Raw genomic sequence first — 21,264 nt, forward strand, 5'->3', positions numbered from 1 at the left:
GTAATTCATTTGGCTCCATCTAGTGGGCAACATTTAGACATGTTTTAAACACCTAAACTCCTTTTAAACATGCACCGTGACTCTGAAATTATCCTCAGTTTATCCGGATGAGCTGTACAAAAATATCAGGGTAATTTAACCCTAACTTTATGTGTGGGCTGTGTCTGTGTGTTTTAAGAAATTGTAAAAGTTAACCTTGGATAACTGTCCATTTTAATGTTACCATTGGTTTACGGAGGGAGTGTATTCTAGTTTGAATCACCCCCAGGAGGTGTTCAGGCTTAGTCCCCCTGAAATGCCAGTCCTGATTTTTTTCTCGAGGCCAGTGCCTTCAGTTTGGGGACAGAATCTAGCCGTTGTTGCTGCAGGTGCCACCTGAGGCGATGTTGGCTTGGTTATATTTTTGGTGTGGCCTCTGGGTATGGTTGTACCGAGTTTAGGAATCAAAGTAATCAGAGCTGTGTTCAGGCCTACAAACAGTGAGCAGGTCATGTTCAGAAAATCCAAACCGTGACAAAATGGGGTCGGGGAGTCCCGCTCATCATGTTCACATCCTGCTGCACCAGCTGTCCCACAACAGGATCCAAGATTCATAAAAGAAAACTTGTTCAGTCTAACTTTCAATTTTAATTTTATTCTTTATTATTTACAGTAGTCATACACTGTATAACATTTGGAAAATATCAAAGCGGTCAGAGAATTATTTTAAAAAAAATCACATTTTAATATAAAATGACCTTTAGATTTTTTTATCCTGAGTTGTAATTATCTCAGCTTTGCAAAAGAAAATACTTTTGAATTGATCACTGAAATTACATTCATAGCAGGTCTCGGCTGTTTTCTTTCTGGATCTATTTTCCTCAACTCTTCAGCCAAAGATTCCCTTCTTCTTTGCTGTTGAAGAGACAGAAACATTTGACCTTAGACGGCTTTCTGATTTTCATCCTTTTCTATTTCAATTAGTCTGAATGACTCCCCATCAAATTAGTTTACTTACGTTTTTCATTGACGTTATACATGGCCTCCATGCCGCCTTTGATGTGGTCGGTGACGTGACAGTGGAGCAGCCAGGTTCCAGGATACTGAGGACGCATCTTCACTGTCTGAACAGAAAGAAGATGGGAACAGCACAGGATTCACTGGATGCAAGTTTGATTTTTAAAACACTAATATTTGGACATTTACATTTTTTTTAAAAATCTCTATTAATTTCTGTTTGAAAAGGCAGGATTTGCAAAATGACACTCATTGTTAAGCTTGATGCAATGTACAAAATTACACAAGTGTAGCATCTCAATTTTGACAATAATTATGTAATAATAATAATAATAATAATAATAATAATAATAATAATAATAATAATAATAATAATAATAATAATAATAATAATAATAATAATAATAATAATAATAATAATAATAATAAAACATTAATTATTATTTCCTATTTCAATTAAGTTAACTTTTTTCTGAAACTATTTGCAGATTTTTTTCTGACTTATTTTAAGAAAATATCTTAAGGAAAACATCTTACGATGAAGGTTTTACAACCTAAACGTAACACTGCTACCTATAAGTGAATTGTATAATAGTGGTTTTATTGATGAGAAAAACACAAAATCAGTTGAAGCTAAGTCAGGGTGTCTCATGAGTCATGATTTACCTGGAATGTGGCTGGAAACAGTTCATACACATCGGTTTGATGGGGACCTCCGCCCAGCTGGTGAGAGAGGAGTTTGTATTTGTGTGCATCAGAGTATGTTGGTTAAATGTGATTTATTAGACATATCCTGATTCTGAATGTTTTATATATTGTTTTACCTTATATTCCACACTGTGTCCATGCCAGTGTGCGGTGTGTATGTCCACATCGTTACCCATTCCCATCAGGTACCAGTAAACCTTATCGCCCACCTCCATGTTCAACCCATTCAGATTTGCGTACATATAACCGTTAATTGCTGCATACACAGAAAATAACACAAACATAAAATGAATGAACAAAAGAAACAAAAATGTCATTCCATCTCTCAAAATGACACGGTTAATGTGAATGTTTATCTCACCGTGCATCTTGTTGCTCTCGATGAAGGTTTCATCGTCCTTCAAGTTTGCGCGAGGACTTCTAATGTGGGTCCTGATATTTTGATCCAGATACCTGGAATAATCAAAGTAATAATTTGCCAAATACTAAACAATAAATATAAATCAGTGTGTATACCTATATCACAGACAGTACTGTGCAGAGTATTATGTAGCCAGACCAGATAAGAGGGCTAGGACTTGGAGGGTAACATAATGTTTTTCACTTGAATTATTTTTACTGAAGATGAATTACCGATGGAAAATGTTTACAGTAAGCTCCATTGATTCCCCTGACTACATGTGAGAATATTTTTGGAAAAAGTTAGTTATTCAGCATTGGATATTGATAAATGCTTCATTTAAAGGTTGGACTTTACTTACCAGCTTTCATTCTCATCGAATACGAGGAAAAGCAGGGCAAACTCTTCTATTTCTTTCTTCATACCTAAAGACCTGTATTCAACACAGTTTACAAAACTGGACATTAGCACTCTTTGATAACTTGTTGTGAGGTGCAGTACAAAACACATTGTAAATCATCCACCTGGCTTGCCAGACCTGGAAATCCTTAAAGCATGCTGCATACAGTCTGTGTATTTACTGCATATAATTGGTATAAATATTAAAACTGCATTAACGTACAGATGGAGAAACACTCACCTGCCCCAGCTTCGGCGACAGATCACCAACGGACCAATCAGACCGCTGTACAGGTCCTGAGATAACAAAATTGCATGTTTGTTTGTTTGTTTGTTTGTTTGTTTGTTTGTTTGTTTGTTTGTGTGTGTATGTTGTGCATATGTAGTATCTGTATATTAGCGTACCTTGGCAACATCAACAGTGGAGTAGTATGCAGACACAGTGCACTGCTCCTGTTCTGGGGTTGGTCCTGTATTCTTTGTAATGTACCAGTTGTAGGTGTGAGTTTCACCTGTGGAGAGCATTATACATACATGTTTCAATGTTTTGAATCCCATGCTTTGTTATAAGTTAAGATAGTACTGAGGCCAATTTATACACAGCATTTACAGAACATATCTAAGGTCTCGATCCTGAAAACTAATTGTCATACACAATAATAATAAAATATTAAAACAAAGCAGTTTTAGGATTTTCTTTTGTCACTTGTCTGCCTTTCTGTACCTGGAAGGGTCTTGTGTACATCAGGGGTGTCTGTCTTGACTCCGTGTGCGTGGATAGAATAAGGCCGGGTTGCCAGGTTTTTAAACACCACCTTCACCTTGTCACCGACATCGCCATGAATCATTGGACCTGGGGAAAGGGGAAAGGGTTCAAATTACACAACCAATCAAAGTTTGGTCAGACATAAGTCCATGATGTTTTGTATATAGTATAATTTCAAATTACATTTTTACTTTTACTATTTTAGCATCAACATACATTCATAGAGGTATTAACAATATCATATGCGTTTCACAGGACTAAGATAAGTGAAACAATTACATAACAATAAAAATGCAAAGTTTATTAATTGAATAAAAAATATAAAAAGTAATAATATAGGGTACAATCATGAAAGAAAATTACATTAAAAAAAAGTTAAAACACACGATTGTCATTGAAAAAAAAAAAAAACGTTCTAAAATATTTCCAGCTTTTACAATACAATCAGTTTGTAAATTTCTGCTGCTCTGAACGCCTACCCATAATGCCAAGGTGTTCCATATCAGCTGGTCTCGGCACCTCCTTGGTGAACTTGTCATTAGTGAACTGGCGGTACACCACCTTCTTGTAACGGTGGCCTATAAAGCCGCCTTGCTGGTCCAGGAAGACAGTAGCAGGACTGCAGAGGGAGTTACATTATTTTAATATAAGATTATAGAAGAGCTTATTTTTTTAAATCAAGTAATTTTCACTCTTCATGCTGTAGGCCTACGTGTGGAGGTGGTTCTGTACCTCTCCTGACCACGGAACATCTCCGTCTCCCAGGTGCGGTTGGGAGAGTAGTCCCAGTCCGTTTCCATGGCAGCGATGTAGTAGGTTTTGGAATGGAGCATAATCTCCCCCTGACGCTGAAGGAAGCTGCACTTCTGCACCGTGTAGTTGGCTCTCATCCCGCCACGGTAGTTGTTCACTGTAGGTGAGGACACTTCAAACTGACCTGAAACACAGACACAATTGTAATGGCCGACAATTGGCATCAGACCAAAGTAAATTCTTGTAGGCCTATGTGTAAAGTTACTTGGCAATAGTGTTATTCTGAATGGCATATTACCTCATCGCAGAAATGTAATGCAAAAACCAGAGACCACAATGAAAATAAGTCCAAAACTTTGCTGTTCTAGCCATAAAAAAGTAGTATAAACATATAAGAATGTCCCCAATTAACCAAACATAACTTTATTCTTTCTCCAATATCTTGCCAGGTGCTCTGCCTGTTTTCCCATCCTCAGTTATTTTGAGTTTAGTTTCGCTCTTAATGTTTTATTTTTATAAAATATACAAGCAAAAATTAAATGTCCCTGCTTAATCATGGCTCTATTTAAATGTTGGTATTGACCTGCTGCTCAAAAGAAACCTTATTTAGGTTGTATCAATGTCACGTGATAGCACGTGTGCAGTATATACAGTATGTGTGCTTTGCAAGCTGCATACCCATGCTGTCTGGCTCCATGGTGACAGTGTGTGAGATGTGAGGGAAGACGTTGATGGTGTCTCGTCTGTTCTGGCGGAAGATGAAGCGGTTTCCCTGGAAGTAGAGGCTGTTGATATCCTGCTCTGACCCCAGACCTGACAGGTGCCACGTCACTTTGTCTCCCTTACACATGGTCAGACCCGGGAGGTTCTTGTACACAAACCCATTGAGAGCTATAAAGAGAAAGCCACATAAATAATACGATCAGTAATATGGTTGAAGAATGTTCATCTTTAGTGGGTGATTGCTAAGACAATCGCATCCAAAGAGCTCTGAGCGTTATGCGTTTGAATTTGTGTGGCCTGCAAACCGTGCATCTTGTTGCTTTCCATAAAGCCCTCATCCTCCTTGTTAACGGTGGTGGGAGCCGTGATGAAGCTCCTAATGTTGTCGTCCAGATACCAGCTCAGGTTCTCATCAAACACTGTGGCCATCAGGTGGAACTCTTTGTCATAGTTTCTCTACATAAGGAGAAGGGAGAGCCATAAGAAGAGGGAGGTGTTAAGTTGTTGTTTCATCTTAACATTAACAGTTAAAGCACTTTTTTCACACACTCTGTAGTCTTTATATCTTTTGATTAAAAGGCAATGTCATCAATTCTATTTGATTAGAGGGCAATGTCATCAACTGATTTTCTTTTTTTTAATATAATTTTCAACAAAGTAAAATCTTAATCTAAAAAGCACTAATTTACTATAGCTGTCAGATAAACATAGTGTAAACAGTACAATGTTTCCCTCTGAAATGTAGTAGAGTTCAATCATAAAACAGTATAAAATGGAAACACTTACAGTATGTGAAGCACTTTTACCTCAAAAGTGTGCTTATGTACAGCATTTCAGTAAATATACTTTCCACCATTGAACATCTCAGTATGGGTGGCACTTTTCACATAAATGTATTGAATAAATAAATAAATATTAAATACATCCATTTTGATTAGTTCTACATGACAAACATTGTGTGTCATCAAACACAATGTTATGTTCTTCTTCTCACCTGCGCTCCTTTCTTCAGAGATCCAGGTCTACAGACAAGCAGCGGTCCAACCAGACCAGAGTTGGTGTCCTTAACGGGGTCCACTCCAGAGTAATACATGTAGGTCAGACAGTCAGCCTCACCCTGTGTTGGACCAGCACCCACTGGCACCATCCACTCATAGGTGTGCACTGTCCCAGGTTTGACCAGAGCAGCTGGGGGAGGCGTCACCACTCCTGAATACATTACATTCAGATAAAGAATGAGAAATATTATAATAAGAAAATGTATTAGGGCCCGACCGATATGGATTTTTCAGTGCCGATGCCGATTATTTTCAGAGAAAAATTACGATAACGATTAAATCGGCCGATTATTATTTTTTTAAATCCCCAAAATATATATTGAAAAAATTTACTTTTTTGAACCCTTAAATGTATTTAAATACTTGTTAGTGTCGATAGGTGTACAGGAACTTTTTATGTATTGAAATATGTATTATCTAAAAAAACATTTTTTTACAAATATGTCTTAAGTGACATGACACATTTTTAAACTCAGACATTAAGCATTTTATGTAACTGCACCCAACCCTCTGGAACTCCCTCCCTCCAAACATCAGCATCTCAGACTAAATAAACTCATTCCAAAGTCAACTCAAAACTCACCTCTCAAGCACAATTACACCTGACTCCACTCCAAACTTTATCTTTAATTTGTCTGTATTTTGTTTTCTTTTTCTATAAGTAGGATTTTCTATATGTGTGATGTAAAGTGTCTTTGAATGACCTCCAATAAAGCACTTTATAAATTCTATCAATTACTATTAACAGTCAAGAGATGACCAATGACTCTGCTATTGGTGTCAGGGGGAACTGTCAAGTGTGAATTAATCCAATGTATTACAACACACCTGCTGCTGCTGCTAGGCTATAACTTTAATGCTATGCGTGTAGGCTACCTCCCGGGCAGCAATGCATCTCACTCAACATGATTGCTTGAATAAAAATGAAATCGGCCGGCCGATATATCGGTCGGGCCCTAAAAATTATATTAATGCATGCTGAGTTAGACTAGTTTTCTTTTTTTCAGCTTTTTACTCACTTGGTAACTTCTTTAGCTCGCGCAGTTTCTTTGCTGTATGGGACTCTGTGTGTTGGCCAACAAAGATAGAGACATAAAAAAGTTTGCGGAAGCTTTATAATGTATAATCTAGTTATTGATAAAAGTATGTGTGTACAGTACATGCATGTATTAACCTTCGAGTTCATTGAAATAGAGCGTCCCATCCTGTTCTATGTCGTACTGAACGCCGTGTGGTTGCATAGTGTAAGGCCGGCTGGCTTTGTTCTTAAACACCACGCTGATAGTGTCCTTCTCTTCAGCTCGCAGCACGGGGCCTGTAGACATGGACCAAGAATTTAGGACAAAGGTAATAGATATCGTTAGAATTAAAAACAATCCATATACTTCCTTCAACACTGTAAGCTCTTTTGTTGCATAAAATACGTCAATAAAATGCATTTCTATTTAGTAACGAGGGCATTTTTAGCTGTTGTGATATAACTTCATGACTGCTTCATATGCGACCAACCCCAGCCCAGCCTGGATTACCCATAATTCCAAGGTGTTGCTCATCAGGGCTGCGTAGCAACTTTGTCATGAAGGTGTTGTCACTGTATTCCACATAGCGAACCTTCTTGTAGCGGCTTCCAATACGGTTTTGACCTCTGGTCACAAACAAGTCTGCTTCACTACACAAAGACACACACACACACACACACACACACAACATATCAATGGAATAATTATCTTACAGAAACATGAAGACCTTTTCAATCTGTGTGTACTTTTGTGTATGTGTGAGTGCCTTTATTTGTGTCTATGTCATTGCCAACCTGTCAGTAGGTGGAGTAGGAGCATAGTCCCAGATGTCTTCTTCAGCAGCAATGAAGAACTGTCTGACCTCTCCGTGAGGCCGGGGCTTATGGACGTTAGGGAAACACTTCTTGATCTCAAAGATGGCCGACATTCCAGCTGGACAAACCCACAGCACAGAATACTCAAAAACAATACTAAGCAAAACCAAATTGTTAATGAAGTTGGGTGACTTTGTGAAATGAACAACTTCGTATTAAGAACGGGGGACAGGAGCTCACCCATGAGATGGTCATTGACAGTACAGGTCAGCAGCCAGTGCCCAGGGTTGTCAGCTACCATCTCAGCTGTGGTGCTGGATGCCGGGAAAAGACTGACTGTGTCTGTGTGGTGGTTATCCACTGTGAGGATCTGGCCGTGGAAGTGAACTGAATGCATGTCCACCTGTTGTAGATAAATAGCATTTATACTTGTATTAGACTAAATGTTTGTTGCTATCACAATGACATGATGTAGTAGGATAATGTAATTCCAGCTGGCAACCCAGACACTTTCTGTTAGCAGCCCTGCAACTGAGGTTAATAGTAAGGAACTCACAAGCTATTACCAGAAATAAGAATTATTGTAGGAGGAGAACAAGCTTCTTTATGAGCTCAAATTATATAAGATCACTGGTAAAAATGACAGACAGACTTCCAGTTAATACATTTGAACAACTTTCATCCCTAAAAATGTTTGAACGAACAGGTACTTGATGGTCTTAGCATTAGCAGACTTTAGTACAATGTCAATATAAACCCTGCAAAATGGTTTTAATGAGCAATCTTTAGAAAAACTTGAAAACTGAATATTTTGAATACAATAGTTACCTCATTGCCTAAGGCAAACATATGCCACTGGATCTTGTTGCCTTGGCACATGCTCAGTCCAGGCAGGTTGCCGTACAGAAAACCGTTGATACCTGCAATCCAGACTCAGAGTTAAAGGTGTGTTTATGTGTATGTGTATGGGTATCTGTGTACACATCATTGATAAACAGATATAGATATGTCAAAACATTGGTGAATAAAGAAATGTAGCTTCACTGGGTGTGCAGTACTTTTTTCTTTACGTATATAGGTAAAGAAAGAGTATGCCTACAGCACACACCTGTACTATAGATGGACATGGGTGCTCACCGTGCATTTTGTTGCTCTCAATGAAATCTTCGTTTTCCTTCAGGTTTTTGTCAGGGGTGGTGACGTGAGTTCTGATGTTCTCATCCAGATACCAGCTGAAGTTCTCATCTGACACCATGAAGAGCAGAGCATACATATAGTCTGCCGTCTGGTCTCCATGCACATCCAGAGTTCCTGCAGAAGAGAGGACATTGCACATGTATTCATGTACTGCGGATGAAAACCACTTCAAGGCATTTGCAGTATCAAAAGTAAAACTGTTATTCTGCAGTCAAATGGCATCAAGCAGTGTTAGTATTGTATAGATTATTATAACTGCTACTTTAACATGCAAGCCGCATAATGAGGTACTTCTAATTGTTACTACTTTCATTTTAGTTTGAAGTTTTTTAATGTATAATGCACACTATTATACATAAGGATCACAAGTTTTGAATGGTCAATCAATATCTATAAAGTAAGTTGTAGATATTGCTGCCGTACAGTAGTTGTTAAAAGTGTAGTGCAGTGGAAATAAATAGTAGAAGAAAATGAAACTTAAAGGAGTACTTCACCCATACGGAACCAGCGTTCTATCATTATAAAATAACTATATTAATATAATGAATGAGGTTTTTCTTCCCTCAGTCTTCCCTTAGTCTTCCCTTGGCCCAGCTGTCCTGTTAATCCTAACCCTTACTGTGATGTCACAAGAAGGAAACTGTAGGGTTAGACAGTGAGACCATAAAACACTCTTTCTGCCTTTTCTCAGGCTAAGATGATCCGATTTCATTTTTTTTTTTGCACTTTTATACTAAATAGGATCTCCGAGTTCAATACACCTTCATATTCCAACCGGTGAAGTAGGCCTTTAAATAGCTCTAAATTGTGAGTAAATCTACTGAGTTCCACCAATGGATACCGTTAGAAGGTGTTTCAGTACCTCTCTTACAGACGAGGAGGGGTCCTATCAGTCCTGAGTTGATGTCTCTGGGTGGGGACACGTGGGAGTGGTAGAATCTGGTCATGCAGTTGCTGTCCTGTGTCGTTGGGCTGTGGCTCTCTGGGAGGGTCCACTCATAAGACACTATTCTACCAGGGGCCACTGAGTCGTCACCCTTTAGCTCCGGACCAGTGCCGTCTGGGTACAGGGCTCCTGAAGAGACACACACATGAACACAGATTCACATCTTTCCATCTATCCATTTATCTATCCATCTATCCATCTATCTATCCATCTATCCATCTATCCATCTATCCATCTATCTATCTATCTATCTATCTATCTATCTATCTATCTATCTATCTATCTATCTATCTATCTATCTATCTATCTATCTATCTATCTATCTATCTATCTATCTATCTATCTATCCATGCACATTCACTGATTGTTTGCATCAGCTCAGCTTGAACTCCTCACCCTCATTGCCCTTGCTGTAGTTGAGTCCATGTGGGTGGATGCTGTAAGGCCTGGATGCTGCGTTCTTCAGATGAACCATCAGAGTGTCCCCCTCCTCGACCATGAGCAGGGGTCCCAGGTAACCCAGCCAGTCCGCCTTGGTCACCTCTGTCCTGTAGGAGGAGTCGGTGTACTGCTTATACACAGCCTTCTTGTATGTGGAGCCGATACGCTGGGGGCCTTTCTTTAAAAAGACTGCCGCTTCCCTGCAGACAGAGAGAGAGTGGATCATGGGTTACAGTTAAAATACTTCAAAAATCTGCATTTAGCAAAGCTACAGGTTTTTTTTACAATAAATAATTCAAACTAAAATTCAAATGTTGAAAAAAAAGTAGGTAAAATAGGCCTGTTGCATAGAATTGAATATAGGTTACATTGAATAATATGTACAGAAACACATAGATGTCCAAAGAAAAACTGTGTATCTCTACATAGATGAGGAAGGCTTGAAATTGAGGAGTGAACTGTCAAGGGGTCTGGGGCAAAATTGATAATGCGCAATCAATCATCCATTGACTTTCCATTGAATTGAGAGCAAATAATGAAGGTGGAGTGGCTACTGGAAATGTGGAGAAGGGGGCTAGGTAAAATGAGGATTATGATCCATTGAGCTGCTTTAGATATTTTTACATTTAAAGGGAGGGCCATTTAGGAGAAATATGGTCACTCTTCTAAATACCAAAAGCTGCTGCATTTTGGATGAGCTCCAGGAGGGTGACGTCTAACCGACTGACTGACTGACTGACTCCAACATATATCAAGAAAATGGACCATCTTTATACTTACTCGTCTTCCTGGAGAGTGCGGTTTTGAATGATGTTCATCCCACTCGGGGCGTAGTTCCAAGACACCTCCTCTATCCTGAGGAAGTATTCTCTCTTCATCGCAGACACACATGCTGCTGCACAACACAGCAGCAGCGCTCCCCTTAACTCCAACCGAAGCATTTTGTGAAGATATACAGTAGCGTTGGCAAGTCACCAACGCAAGTTAGTCCACCGTAAAACTGCCAAGGAGAAAGATGGCCCTTTATTTTAACTCCAGCAGATGGTAATGGTGAAGACCAATAGTGCAGAAAGCAGACAGACGTTTATCAGTCAGACTGTCTGAGAGACTTTAGACCCTGTGTTTGTGTTTGTCTTTATATTCCCTCAGATGACTGAAATGTGGGAACAGCGTGACAGCGGGGTCACTGACCACCAGAACTCTCCATTTGATCAAAAGGTTAGACTTGCATCAGAACAGGCATTTTTCTTATGATGCAACACCCATGTGGGATTGTCCAAACATGACGTGATCAGATTTTAAGTTACATTAGACATCATGATTGTGTATCTCTTTTAAGTAAGAAAATATATACAAAACCAGATCCGTCCCACAGCCCTTTTTCTCTGTTATTGTGGAAATGCAGATAAAAATTGTGTTTTGTCAATGATGAAAATCTACTGACTTTTGAGCCAGTCAATACTGCTGCCCGCTGAAGACTGCAAATGATTGCAACGGACACTAATCCAGTGCAATGCTGACTACTGATTTTAACCTCCTTACATTTGTGTGTTAACATTTTATAAAGCAATTTTTTAATCATGTACTATGGACAGTAAATGTTACATTCTTCCCACAGCCACACTGTGATAGGTATTTCCAAGATCAAGTTTTATTTGCTTAAAAAATTGGTTTGGCTTGGTTTCCAGTTTGGGTCATGATATGGATCATTAACAGGATATACGCTGGAAACTCCCAGGACGGGAATTGATTACAACACACAGAGCAGCCTGCACACATACACAAACAAAAATTATTTCGTATGGTATTATAACTAAGATAATTTTGTATTTTGTGTCTTTGACCCTAAGAGTAAGAATTTGAACTAAAAAGAGTAAATCAGATAAGTTCATGGATATAATAACATTTCCTGAAACAGTTTGGGGGAGATGCAGGAGGGAGTCACGAGAGGCACACACACACACACACACACACACACACACACACACACACATACACATACACATAAACAAACACATCTTCTGTGTCTCTGTACATATTGTTTTATCTACACACAAACAAGTTCAAAGTTATACTTTCGACTAAATGAGTCACTGGATGTTTAAAATTTAAGTTGTGTTTTTTTTATTTAAGGCAGCACAAACAAACAAACAAACATTATAAAAATATGTCACTAAAATATATATAAAATGTCTGTTAACAGTGATCCGAAAGACATAGGGAAAAACAATTTACAACAAAATGCTCTGAAAATTAAAACAAATGTACAAACACAAAAAGAATCTGCTCGTAATCCTTAAGTGATCCAACACAGTGTATAAATGTTTAAAAAAAATGAAAAGGAATGACACTTGGTGCATCACAATAATCACGTGAGCCAGTATACTGTCAAAAATAATAATAATTCAAATGTGTATCACTTCTTATAAAGACACCATAAACAATGACTTTCCACAAAAGAGCCTATGTTATTTCTAACATTATCAAACCGTGTGTGACTGACACTTTATGTATAGTATTGCAGTGACCTTGGTTTGGATTGCAGTATATCATCTGTTTATGCAGTAAAACAGTAGTTTCTTTGTACACAAAGAAAGTATACAGTAAATAATGGTGATGATGAAAGTGAGCAACCTAGAAGTTAGGAATACAGATTTCATCAAACACTGTTAAAAAAAAGAAGAGAAAGAACTGATAGGCCATTAGAAGTTTCTGTATTATTTGATTTACACATTGTTTTTTGACAACTTCATTGTGAAACCTACTATCCCATAGCGTCCTTTCATCAGGCACAAAGAGAATTGCATTATCTTTCAAATTTTCTATGGAATATTCAGACACACACCTACATTAGTATGTACTTATGAGCTGTTGCCTTTGAAATATCATCAATAATCATAAATTACTGCATAGGGATTTCTACAGCTTTAACAATGCAAATTGAAAGCCTGGCAGGTGTCCATGTAATGCATGTGTAAGTGGGTATAAGTAAAAGGTATGTGTTTTACTCACACTCACACACGTAAACACACGCACACATTAGGCAATGATGATGTGTATGCAGACTGTGTCCATAAATGTCCTGTATGCTTGCATACAAGCTGAGTGTGTGAATGTTTTCGTTTGCACTGCAGATGCACTCGTGTCTCGGCAGGTGGGTTAACAATAATATACAGTACACATGCTGTATTTAGGTTTGTGTGTGTGTATCTAAGCATTAAGACTATACTCCTGCTTATAACAACAGGGCCGGCAGACAGCGTTGATTAAACCGTTTCCCAGCTGTAAGACACAGATGAGGAACTCCAGCACAGCCAGGCCCAGTAACACACACAGCAGAGTCACATTCCACTCTACGATATGAACCGGCTGGAGACACCGCGACCAAGTCTCTGGCTGTAAGAGATACCTGGGAGATACACACAGAGAGAGAGAGAGAGAGAGAGAGAGAGATCAGAATCAATCCACTATAGTTTTGTGAGGGTAATGTTGTTCTTTAGGCTAGTTTTGCCGTATGTTAATAATTAATATTACACGTATTGCCTCACATAGAAAAAAGTTTAGCTTTATCTGTTAGAAGACACTGTGAGGTCAGCAGTAAAGATAAAGTCTCATCTCTGTGTAGATGCCAAGGTTGTATTTTCCACCGTGTTCAGCTCAGACCCAAAACATAGATATGATTGGCACCCAAGTCTGGTGCCCTGCAGAGTGTTGTTTTTAAGGTGAAACACTGCAGGTGAATAGGGTAAAATTTGGAACAATATTTGTTTTCAGAAATGTTTGAATACGTATTGGGAATATCACACTATATGTGCGAGTTTGGATACATCTGTATTTTTACAACATACAGTATGAGTGTCCAAAGTTTTTACAGAACGGATTTTGTATCACAAATCACAGACTGACACACACACGTACACACACGAACACACACACACACACACACACACACACACACACACACACACACACACACACAAAGTTTCTCCTTACCTTCCCCCCTGGTCTGCAAAGGGGTACGACCATCCGAGGGTGGTGAAGCACTGGGGTCCCTGCACCAGAGTGAGCCCTGATATGACGAAACAGTAAGCAGACCCCACCAGGCCCACCAGAGCTGCCAACACTGATCCACACATCTGGAGGGAAACACAGACACACACAAAGGGTGTTTTAGGGACAACATGCACGTGGTTGGATCCCTTTGCGAGCGTGTGTGTAACTATCTGTCTGTATGAATGTAAAGCTGTTTCATATTCAGTAAAGGCAGCTGCTGCACACACACACACACACACACACACACACACACACACACACACACACACACACAAGCACTGCAGCTGTGCATGTGGTTCGGGTGATTTGAGCCGAGCTAACTTTGTTGGCTGTTGACTAACAATGGGACCCTTGTTTAAGTGTCGTATCTGGATTAGCATTAGCATTCCACCTCGTTAAGACACAGTATTAGCTGGTTTAATGGCAACTGTGTTATCCTACAAGTGGTGAGGAAAAACAACAGGAAAATAGGAACGCTGTGAAGAGTTCCCAGAGGGGAAAGACATTTTTGGACTAAACAGTCCTTATCATTTTGATTTAATGGGGGAAAAAAACAGCAAATGACACTGAAAAACATTCATGACTAAAGGTCAGTGTGTAACAAACTGAAATATATGAACATTTAATCAAGCAACTTCTTAAATATAAAAGCAATTGTTTTTCAATTGCTTTTATATTTGTTTATGGTGAGACATGTGAAATAGTATTGTACTTATCCAGCATAAACATGGTATATGGCTCCTCTACAATGGCATTAGCTTAGCATCACTCCTAGTCCCTAATAGGTATTTGGTACAGACTTCGCTCAGCAAAATGTACCTATCTGTGCATCGTTGACTATTAGTGTTGGTTCGTTTTGTTTTGCCCGGCCTCTTACCATTAGGATGTCATTCCAGCAGCAGCTACATTTCCCCAGAGTGATGAAGACCACAGATGGAAGCAGCATCTGGAAGCACAGAGACGAATATTGTTTAATTTTAACGTGCCATCATTTGATAAAGGTTTGAGATAAGAGTGCTCCTGTACCACCACTATATGCTATAGTCAGAAAAATCCCTGACTATAGCAACGGTAGCAACATGAGGCTGTAATGCTTTTACAAAAGAATAACATGTTGGATAGAATAAAACAGAAAACACTATTTCATACTAGTGTTAATGTAAACTTTGGCCTGATGTTGTTGCCCATGTTTTTTTATAAATCAGATGAGTTTGGGGACAATTTTAGGACATTTCAAATTCAGCCAGGTTCAGCATCACATTGTCAGATTATTTGGCTCAACCTTTCAGTTTAAACTTCTTCAGTCTTAAACTGTGAAGTGAGATTCTGATCCTGAACAATTTGCATCTGTAAAGATTTTGATCTGTCGGCAATGCGACATACAATTCCTTGGTCTTTCACCAAAGTCATTAGGATTCGTGCTCTTGGGACCATAATATACAGAATTCTGAATATTTCAGTCCTGAATATAGAATTGTCAGACAAAACAGTGCAGTGTTTTTGTTCGTAAGTTTGTAAGGTAGTTTTTATGAAAGGTCTGACTGCAGGAGAATTTCAGGACAAAAGAGAGAAATAATGCCAATCCAATCCCACATCTGTTTGTTACTCTACTCTCCCTCCCTTCTTCCTCTCATCCTTTTTCCTGTCCAGTTGTCTCTGTCCCAGCAGTCAAGGTCTTTCAATCACATCCTCACCCAGGGACGGAAGTTCCCAAGGTTTCTCTCTCAGACACACACACACACACACACACACACACACACACACACACACACACACACACACACACACACACACACACACACACACACACACACACACACACACACACACAGATCATAGGCATCGTAACATACACATCCTGGATGTCCCCCCAAAGCACTGTCCTTTAGCAAGAGGAAGAGCTAGGAGCTAGGGAGAGGAAGGGAGCGAGCTAAAGATAGGTTACTCTCAGAGGGGTTCAGTTTGCTCTTTGACTCTTCAGTGTTCTGTCACTTCCACAAAGAAAGAAAAAAGCCCAACCAAGGACTAGCAATCTTAGACAAAGAGGAAAACAAATGAATGAAAGGTTGAAAATCTTGTGAAAACAGTCTGCTTGCAGAAAAGCTCTTTCTCCTAATATCAGATGCAACGAGAACGTGTGGCCTGCAGAACAACCCAAACACAGATTAACCACTGAGTATTACTGAGTTGTTACTGGCCTTATTTAGGTCAACTGGCGCAAGATCCAGGCCATTAATTGAGACCAATTAGGCAGAGGCATTTGTATTTCTTAATTCCCCTGATTCTCAGTAAGAAGCCTCGCAATTTAGTTATTGGCTCCCATTTTCTAGTGTTGCTGTTTTAATGTACTTACAAACTCAAACTACCCAGTGCTTCTAAGAGGCGTAAACCATTCAACATTTGCAGGAAGTGTCATTTACAGAATGCGAAAGGAAAATTTTCAAGGCTCCGACTACTCTCTCTCTCTCTCTCTCTCTCTCTCTCTCTCTCTCTCTCTCTCTCTCTCTCTCTCTCTCTCTCTCTCTCTCTCTCTCTCTCTCTCTCTCTCTCTCTCTCTCTCTCTCTCTCTCATAACTAGACTGGACTTAACGGTTTACGCGATCATTGTTCTGCATCCTCTTCCGGTTTTGAAAGGCTTGGTCGCCTGTTTGCGTGCTGATTCATCACCCCTATAAATAAAGTTTTCCAACAATGAGATACTGTGGCAAAAAAAATTGTCAAAATGTATTGTACTTTTTCTTTGATTTTACACAAAACTTGTGCAGTAATAAACGATTAAATTGTCCTCAGTGAGAAAATGAAATACGAGGACACAAAGAGGCAATGGTTTGTTAAATGTAAGGAGGCATTTCTTTGTCCATCTACTAAGTGTTTTCTTTTGTATTTCTATGTGGCTGGGAAGTGTTCACATGGCTTGTTAATTTGGGCAGAAAGTCTGGAGCATCACGACCACCGCAGCTCGATCATGCACATAATTTACTTTTGAGTGGACACTTTTTTTTTTTTTTTTTTTTTTTTTACCTTTATTTATACAGGTAAATCCCATTGAGACCAAATATTTTCTTTTCCCACGTTACCATTCACACACCCATTCATACACCAATAGCAGGCTAACTATCGACATTCACACGAGGCAAGGTGGGTGAAGAGTCTTGCCCAAGGACACAACAACCATGACACAGGTGGCAGGGCAGGGATCGAACCTCCAACCCTTTGATCATCAGCCGACCCGCTCTACCAACTGAGCCACAGTCGCCTCTTTGGAGAGCCTGTGTTGATTACAATCTTAAAACCGTCTAATCAAAATATCTTAGAAAGTGAAGCTTTATGTACCAAGGCGTTCTGCTGGTCAATAAGGTTAATCTTGTCGGGTAAATTACAATCTCTCCTCTGTGCCTCCATTAAAAAGAACAGCTCCTTTCTGCTCGGTCGGAGCATAAACCCATCAGATCAGCGGCGTGGAGACCAGAAGGATTAACTGGGAACTCCCACAAAACACTCCATTGTTCTCCAAGAACAACTGCAAACACACACTCACACTGAACGGTGTCGAAGGGCAGACAATTGACATTTAATCATCATTGGGTCTAAAATAATGTTTTTTTTAAGGAGTCAAAAGCTTTCCTAGCACACAGCTAACCAAACAAATAAATCAAATGGATGTGAAAAGCAAGACAGCAAGCATACATGAGTTTGATTCAGTGTCGTCTGTAGATATTTAACATGAACAAGAACAGAATAGGCTTCTGTCTGTATATAATAGCACAGTCAATATATTACAGGCAATATAAACACCCACTGTGTCTTTATGTACCAGAGTCTGTCTCCACTGAAAAGAGAAGGGAGGGAGTTGATACTGGTTTTCAGTGAATGTGGCTGCATCATTAAATGCCTTTTTTACAGTACTTTAGTGGAAAGATTTAGTATCACAAGGCTGAAACACTATCAAGAATCTCATTCATGGGGCGCCCTTAGCTCAGTTGGTAGGGCGTCCCCCCCCCCATGGGCCTCGGCCAGCAGCGGACCAGGGTTCGATTCCAGCCCGCGGTCGTTCTCTGCATGTCACTCCCCTCTCTGCCCCATTTCAACTCTGTCTCTACACTATCAATAAAGCATAGAAATGCCAAAAAAAAAAAAAAAAAAAAATCTCATTCATTTTGGTCTGAATGAGAGATAAGTTTGTACAAGTGCAGCAGATAAAATGTGTTTTCTGAGAAAGTTGATGTAATCAAAGGATGACATCTCAATACTTTTATTTTCTGTGAATTTGTCTCTACGCTGTAGGGATGAGTTCGACCAGGTGGTGCCACTGACCTCACTTCAACCTACGTCCATACCTCCTCTGCCAGGCAAAATAATCCAAACGGTTTATTTATTTTTCGAAAGATGCTGCCACATGTCCCCCTTTATTAAAAAAAAAGTGTCCACTTTTGTAACATCAACTTTTCTTGAGTCATTACGATTAATGAGGAATTTTTTCACGTTAATCCAAGTGAAAGGTTGTAAACTTTATACAGAATGAGAAATCATTACTGACATGATGACAAATATGGACGTTAAAGCCACGGGAATTTTTACCCCTCTGAGGTCAAAACTTTCAGTTTATTCTCAGATTTTTATGAATTTCGAAACTGCTAACAGTTAGTTATAACATTTACCAAATAAAAGACCAAACCCTCCCTCAAATACTATTTGATTATAAACTTTATGTAAAGAAATTCATGGTTCCCACACTTTCTTAAACATCAAATTCAAAGAAATTTTAAGAACTTTCAAGGCCCAAATCCCTCAAAGTCAAGGACCCAACACGACAAAATCTCAGACATAGATCACTGTTACCAACTATAAAAACTCAGAATTGTTAGAATGAGAAAAAGCAGCTATAAAGAAGCTCACAGACAGCTTCATTGGACTACACATGACCGTTGCAGTTTCTTGAGACAGTTGGCACATGGAACAAGGACACACAAATGGTGGGAGACACACATGCAGAACAGGGTCAATTTACTAACTTTAAGTAAACTTCTATTTATTTTCTCAAACAGAATATATTAATTCAATCACTTTCAATGAGCCATGTCTGTACATGTCTATTCTTAAGAGTTTCAAAGCCTTGATTTTCTCTCAAAAATTTAAAAAACACCAGCTCTAATACACCAAGCATCACCAAGCAGCTGGCCATGGGATCCAATGGAAGTATGTGCACCACGTGGACAAATATCTTCTATGGTTTGAATATTGAATCATGGTTTTGTCTAAAGCATTTTTTTGATTATCGGCCTAAATATCAAAAGTAGAAAAACTTCAACAATCAACTGTTGGTAAACATATTTTAAACTTGTATGTAAGGCAAAACTTGAATTCATTGGACTGCATAAAGTTAAAGAAAAGTTATCCCATGATGCTAAAGATTTTAAAGAATGGATGACCACAATACACTTTGTTTGGTCAAAGTGTAGTGCATAGATTGATGATAAAATAAAGTAATGTGGCTTTTTGCTGTCACTGTCATCGTAAGTCCACCAAAAAATCGAAAGTTGAGCTACCACCACCTCCAGAAAAAGCTGATGATCTGACTTACAATGAAGAAAAGTTTGATCAGACAACCCAATATGTTCACCTTGCCCTTAAGTATAGCCCTAGATAAGAGTTTTTTTTTACTCACCAATAGTCCCCCTCCTCCTAGACCACCAAAGTACCAGATGTAGCTGGCCAGGCGGTCCTGCTGCATGTAGGTGATCTCTCCCATAGGGAACAACAGCAGCAGGTTGGCCACTATACAGCACAGGGCCAGAGGCAGCAGAGCCAGGCCCAGGGACCGCGCGAAACCCACCGAACAACACATCACTACCAACGCTCTCACCCAAAAACACACTCACGACCGCAGGAAGGAGAGGACAGAACTGGAATGGGCTGAGGAGAGCCGAGGAGAAGGAGAGAGAAAAGAGAGGGGAGGGAAGGGTCAGAGCAGCTGGGGGAGCCAGGAAACAAAAAACAAGTGACGAGTGTGTGTGTGTGTGTGTGTGTGTGTGTGTGTGTGTGTGTGTGTGTGTGTGTGTGTGTGTGTGTGTGTGTGTGTGAGAGAGAGAGAGAGATTCTCCTTCCTAACAGAGGGAGTTCTGCCATGACACAACGTGAAGCAGGAAACACTCACAGGAAAGGGGGGCTGACCGACCGATAGTGTCACAGAGCTCAGCGAGAAATATGAAAAATCCCACGAGTGTGTACGTGTGTGTTTGCGGGTGTGTGTTTTTGTGTGTGTGTGTGTGTGTGTGTGTGTGTGTGTGTGTGTGTGAGTGTGTGTGTGTGTGTGTGTCTTAGAAAGCAAGGGCTCTCAAAGCAAGGCCTCTCACTGCATTCTGAAGAATTAATTCACTATTTCTATAAAAGGTCGACATGTTGACATAATCAGACAAACATCTGTACTAGGGCTGCAATCAGTACTATTCATCTATTATTTATAATTTTGATCATATTATCATTCCCCCTGAATTCTTTATTCTACACTTATGTTGTTCTGTGAAAGCTGCAGTCGCATTTACTTGTATGAAAAGTGCTCTATAAATAAAGTTTGATTGATTGATTGATTGATTGATATCTCCAAAATGAGAGATAAAAACTATAAGACAAACCTTGATGACAACATATTGTGTTGTTTTAAATTGAAACTTGATTAAAGGGTATTATCAGATACATATCATTTGAATGCATTATAGATGTTAAAACATATATACCAACAGCAAAACTGTCATGCTTTACAAGGACCAATCTGATCCAAAATAGTTTCATAGATTTTCATCATCACGTCTGGAGGCAAAGCCACTTTCATATTTAGGTCAAAATGATACAACAGCTCAGCCGGTCTATGTAGGGCAATGAGAAACAACGTGACGCCTCTTAGTGCTGTGTCAGATAGCCATAAACACTGTGAATGTATGTATACATATGTGTGTTTCAGGGGGCTCAGCATGTTGTGAGCCCCTTGATAAT

General features: G+C 39.3%; 2 protein-coding genes across 2 annotated transcripts; both read right to left on the reverse strand.

The window, feature by feature from the left end:
- Positions 1 to 868: 868 nt before the first annotated feature.
- Positions 869 to 11,162, reverse strand: cp (ceruloplasmin; the record flags this gene model as incomplete). The annotated part of the gene is made up of 24 exons (XM_080033273.1): positions 869 to 894; positions 998 to 1,103; positions 1,663 to 1,719; positions 1,821 to 1,960; positions 2,066 to 2,157; positions 2,466 to 2,537; positions 2,745 to 2,800; positions 2,909 to 3,015; positions 3,228 to 3,356; positions 3,749 to 3,888; positions 4,002 to 4,206; positions 4,701 to 4,913; positions 5,051 to 5,201; positions 5,740 to 5,954; positions 6,823 to 6,867; positions 6,978 to 7,118; positions 7,333 to 7,472; positions 7,617 to 7,755; positions 7,878 to 8,040; positions 8,466 to 8,557; positions 8,775 to 8,948; positions 9,697 to 9,909; positions 10,177 to 10,421; positions 11,002 to 11,162. The coding sequence occupies 24 exons, from the start codon at positions 11,160 to 11,162 to the stop codon at positions 869 to 871; spliced, it is 3,222 nt and encodes a 1,073-aa protein (XP_079889399.1).
- A 1,182-nt stretch (positions 11,163 to 12,344) lies between these two features.
- tm4sf18 (transmembrane 4 L six family member 18) lies at positions 12,345 to 20,164 on the reverse strand. Its single transcript, XM_080032283.1, has 4 exons — positions 19,940 to 20,164; positions 15,152 to 15,220; positions 14,215 to 14,357; positions 12,345 to 13,630 (listed from the first exon to the last, which is right to left on the reverse strand). The coding sequence occupies exons 1-4, from the start codon at positions 20,117 to 20,119 to the stop codon at positions 13,432 to 13,434; spliced, it is 591 nt and encodes a 196-aa protein (XP_079888409.1). The 5' UTR covers positions 20,120 to 20,164; the 3' UTR covers positions 12,345 to 13,431.
- Between the last annotated feature and the right edge of the window lie 1,100 nt (positions 20,165 to 21,264).

Source organism: Ammodytes marinus, assembly GCF_949987685.1.
Source record: "Ammodytes marinus genome assembly, chromosome: 8".
NCBI lineage: Eukaryota > Metazoa > Chordata > Actinopteri > Uranoscopiformes > Ammodytidae > Ammodytes > Ammodytes marinus.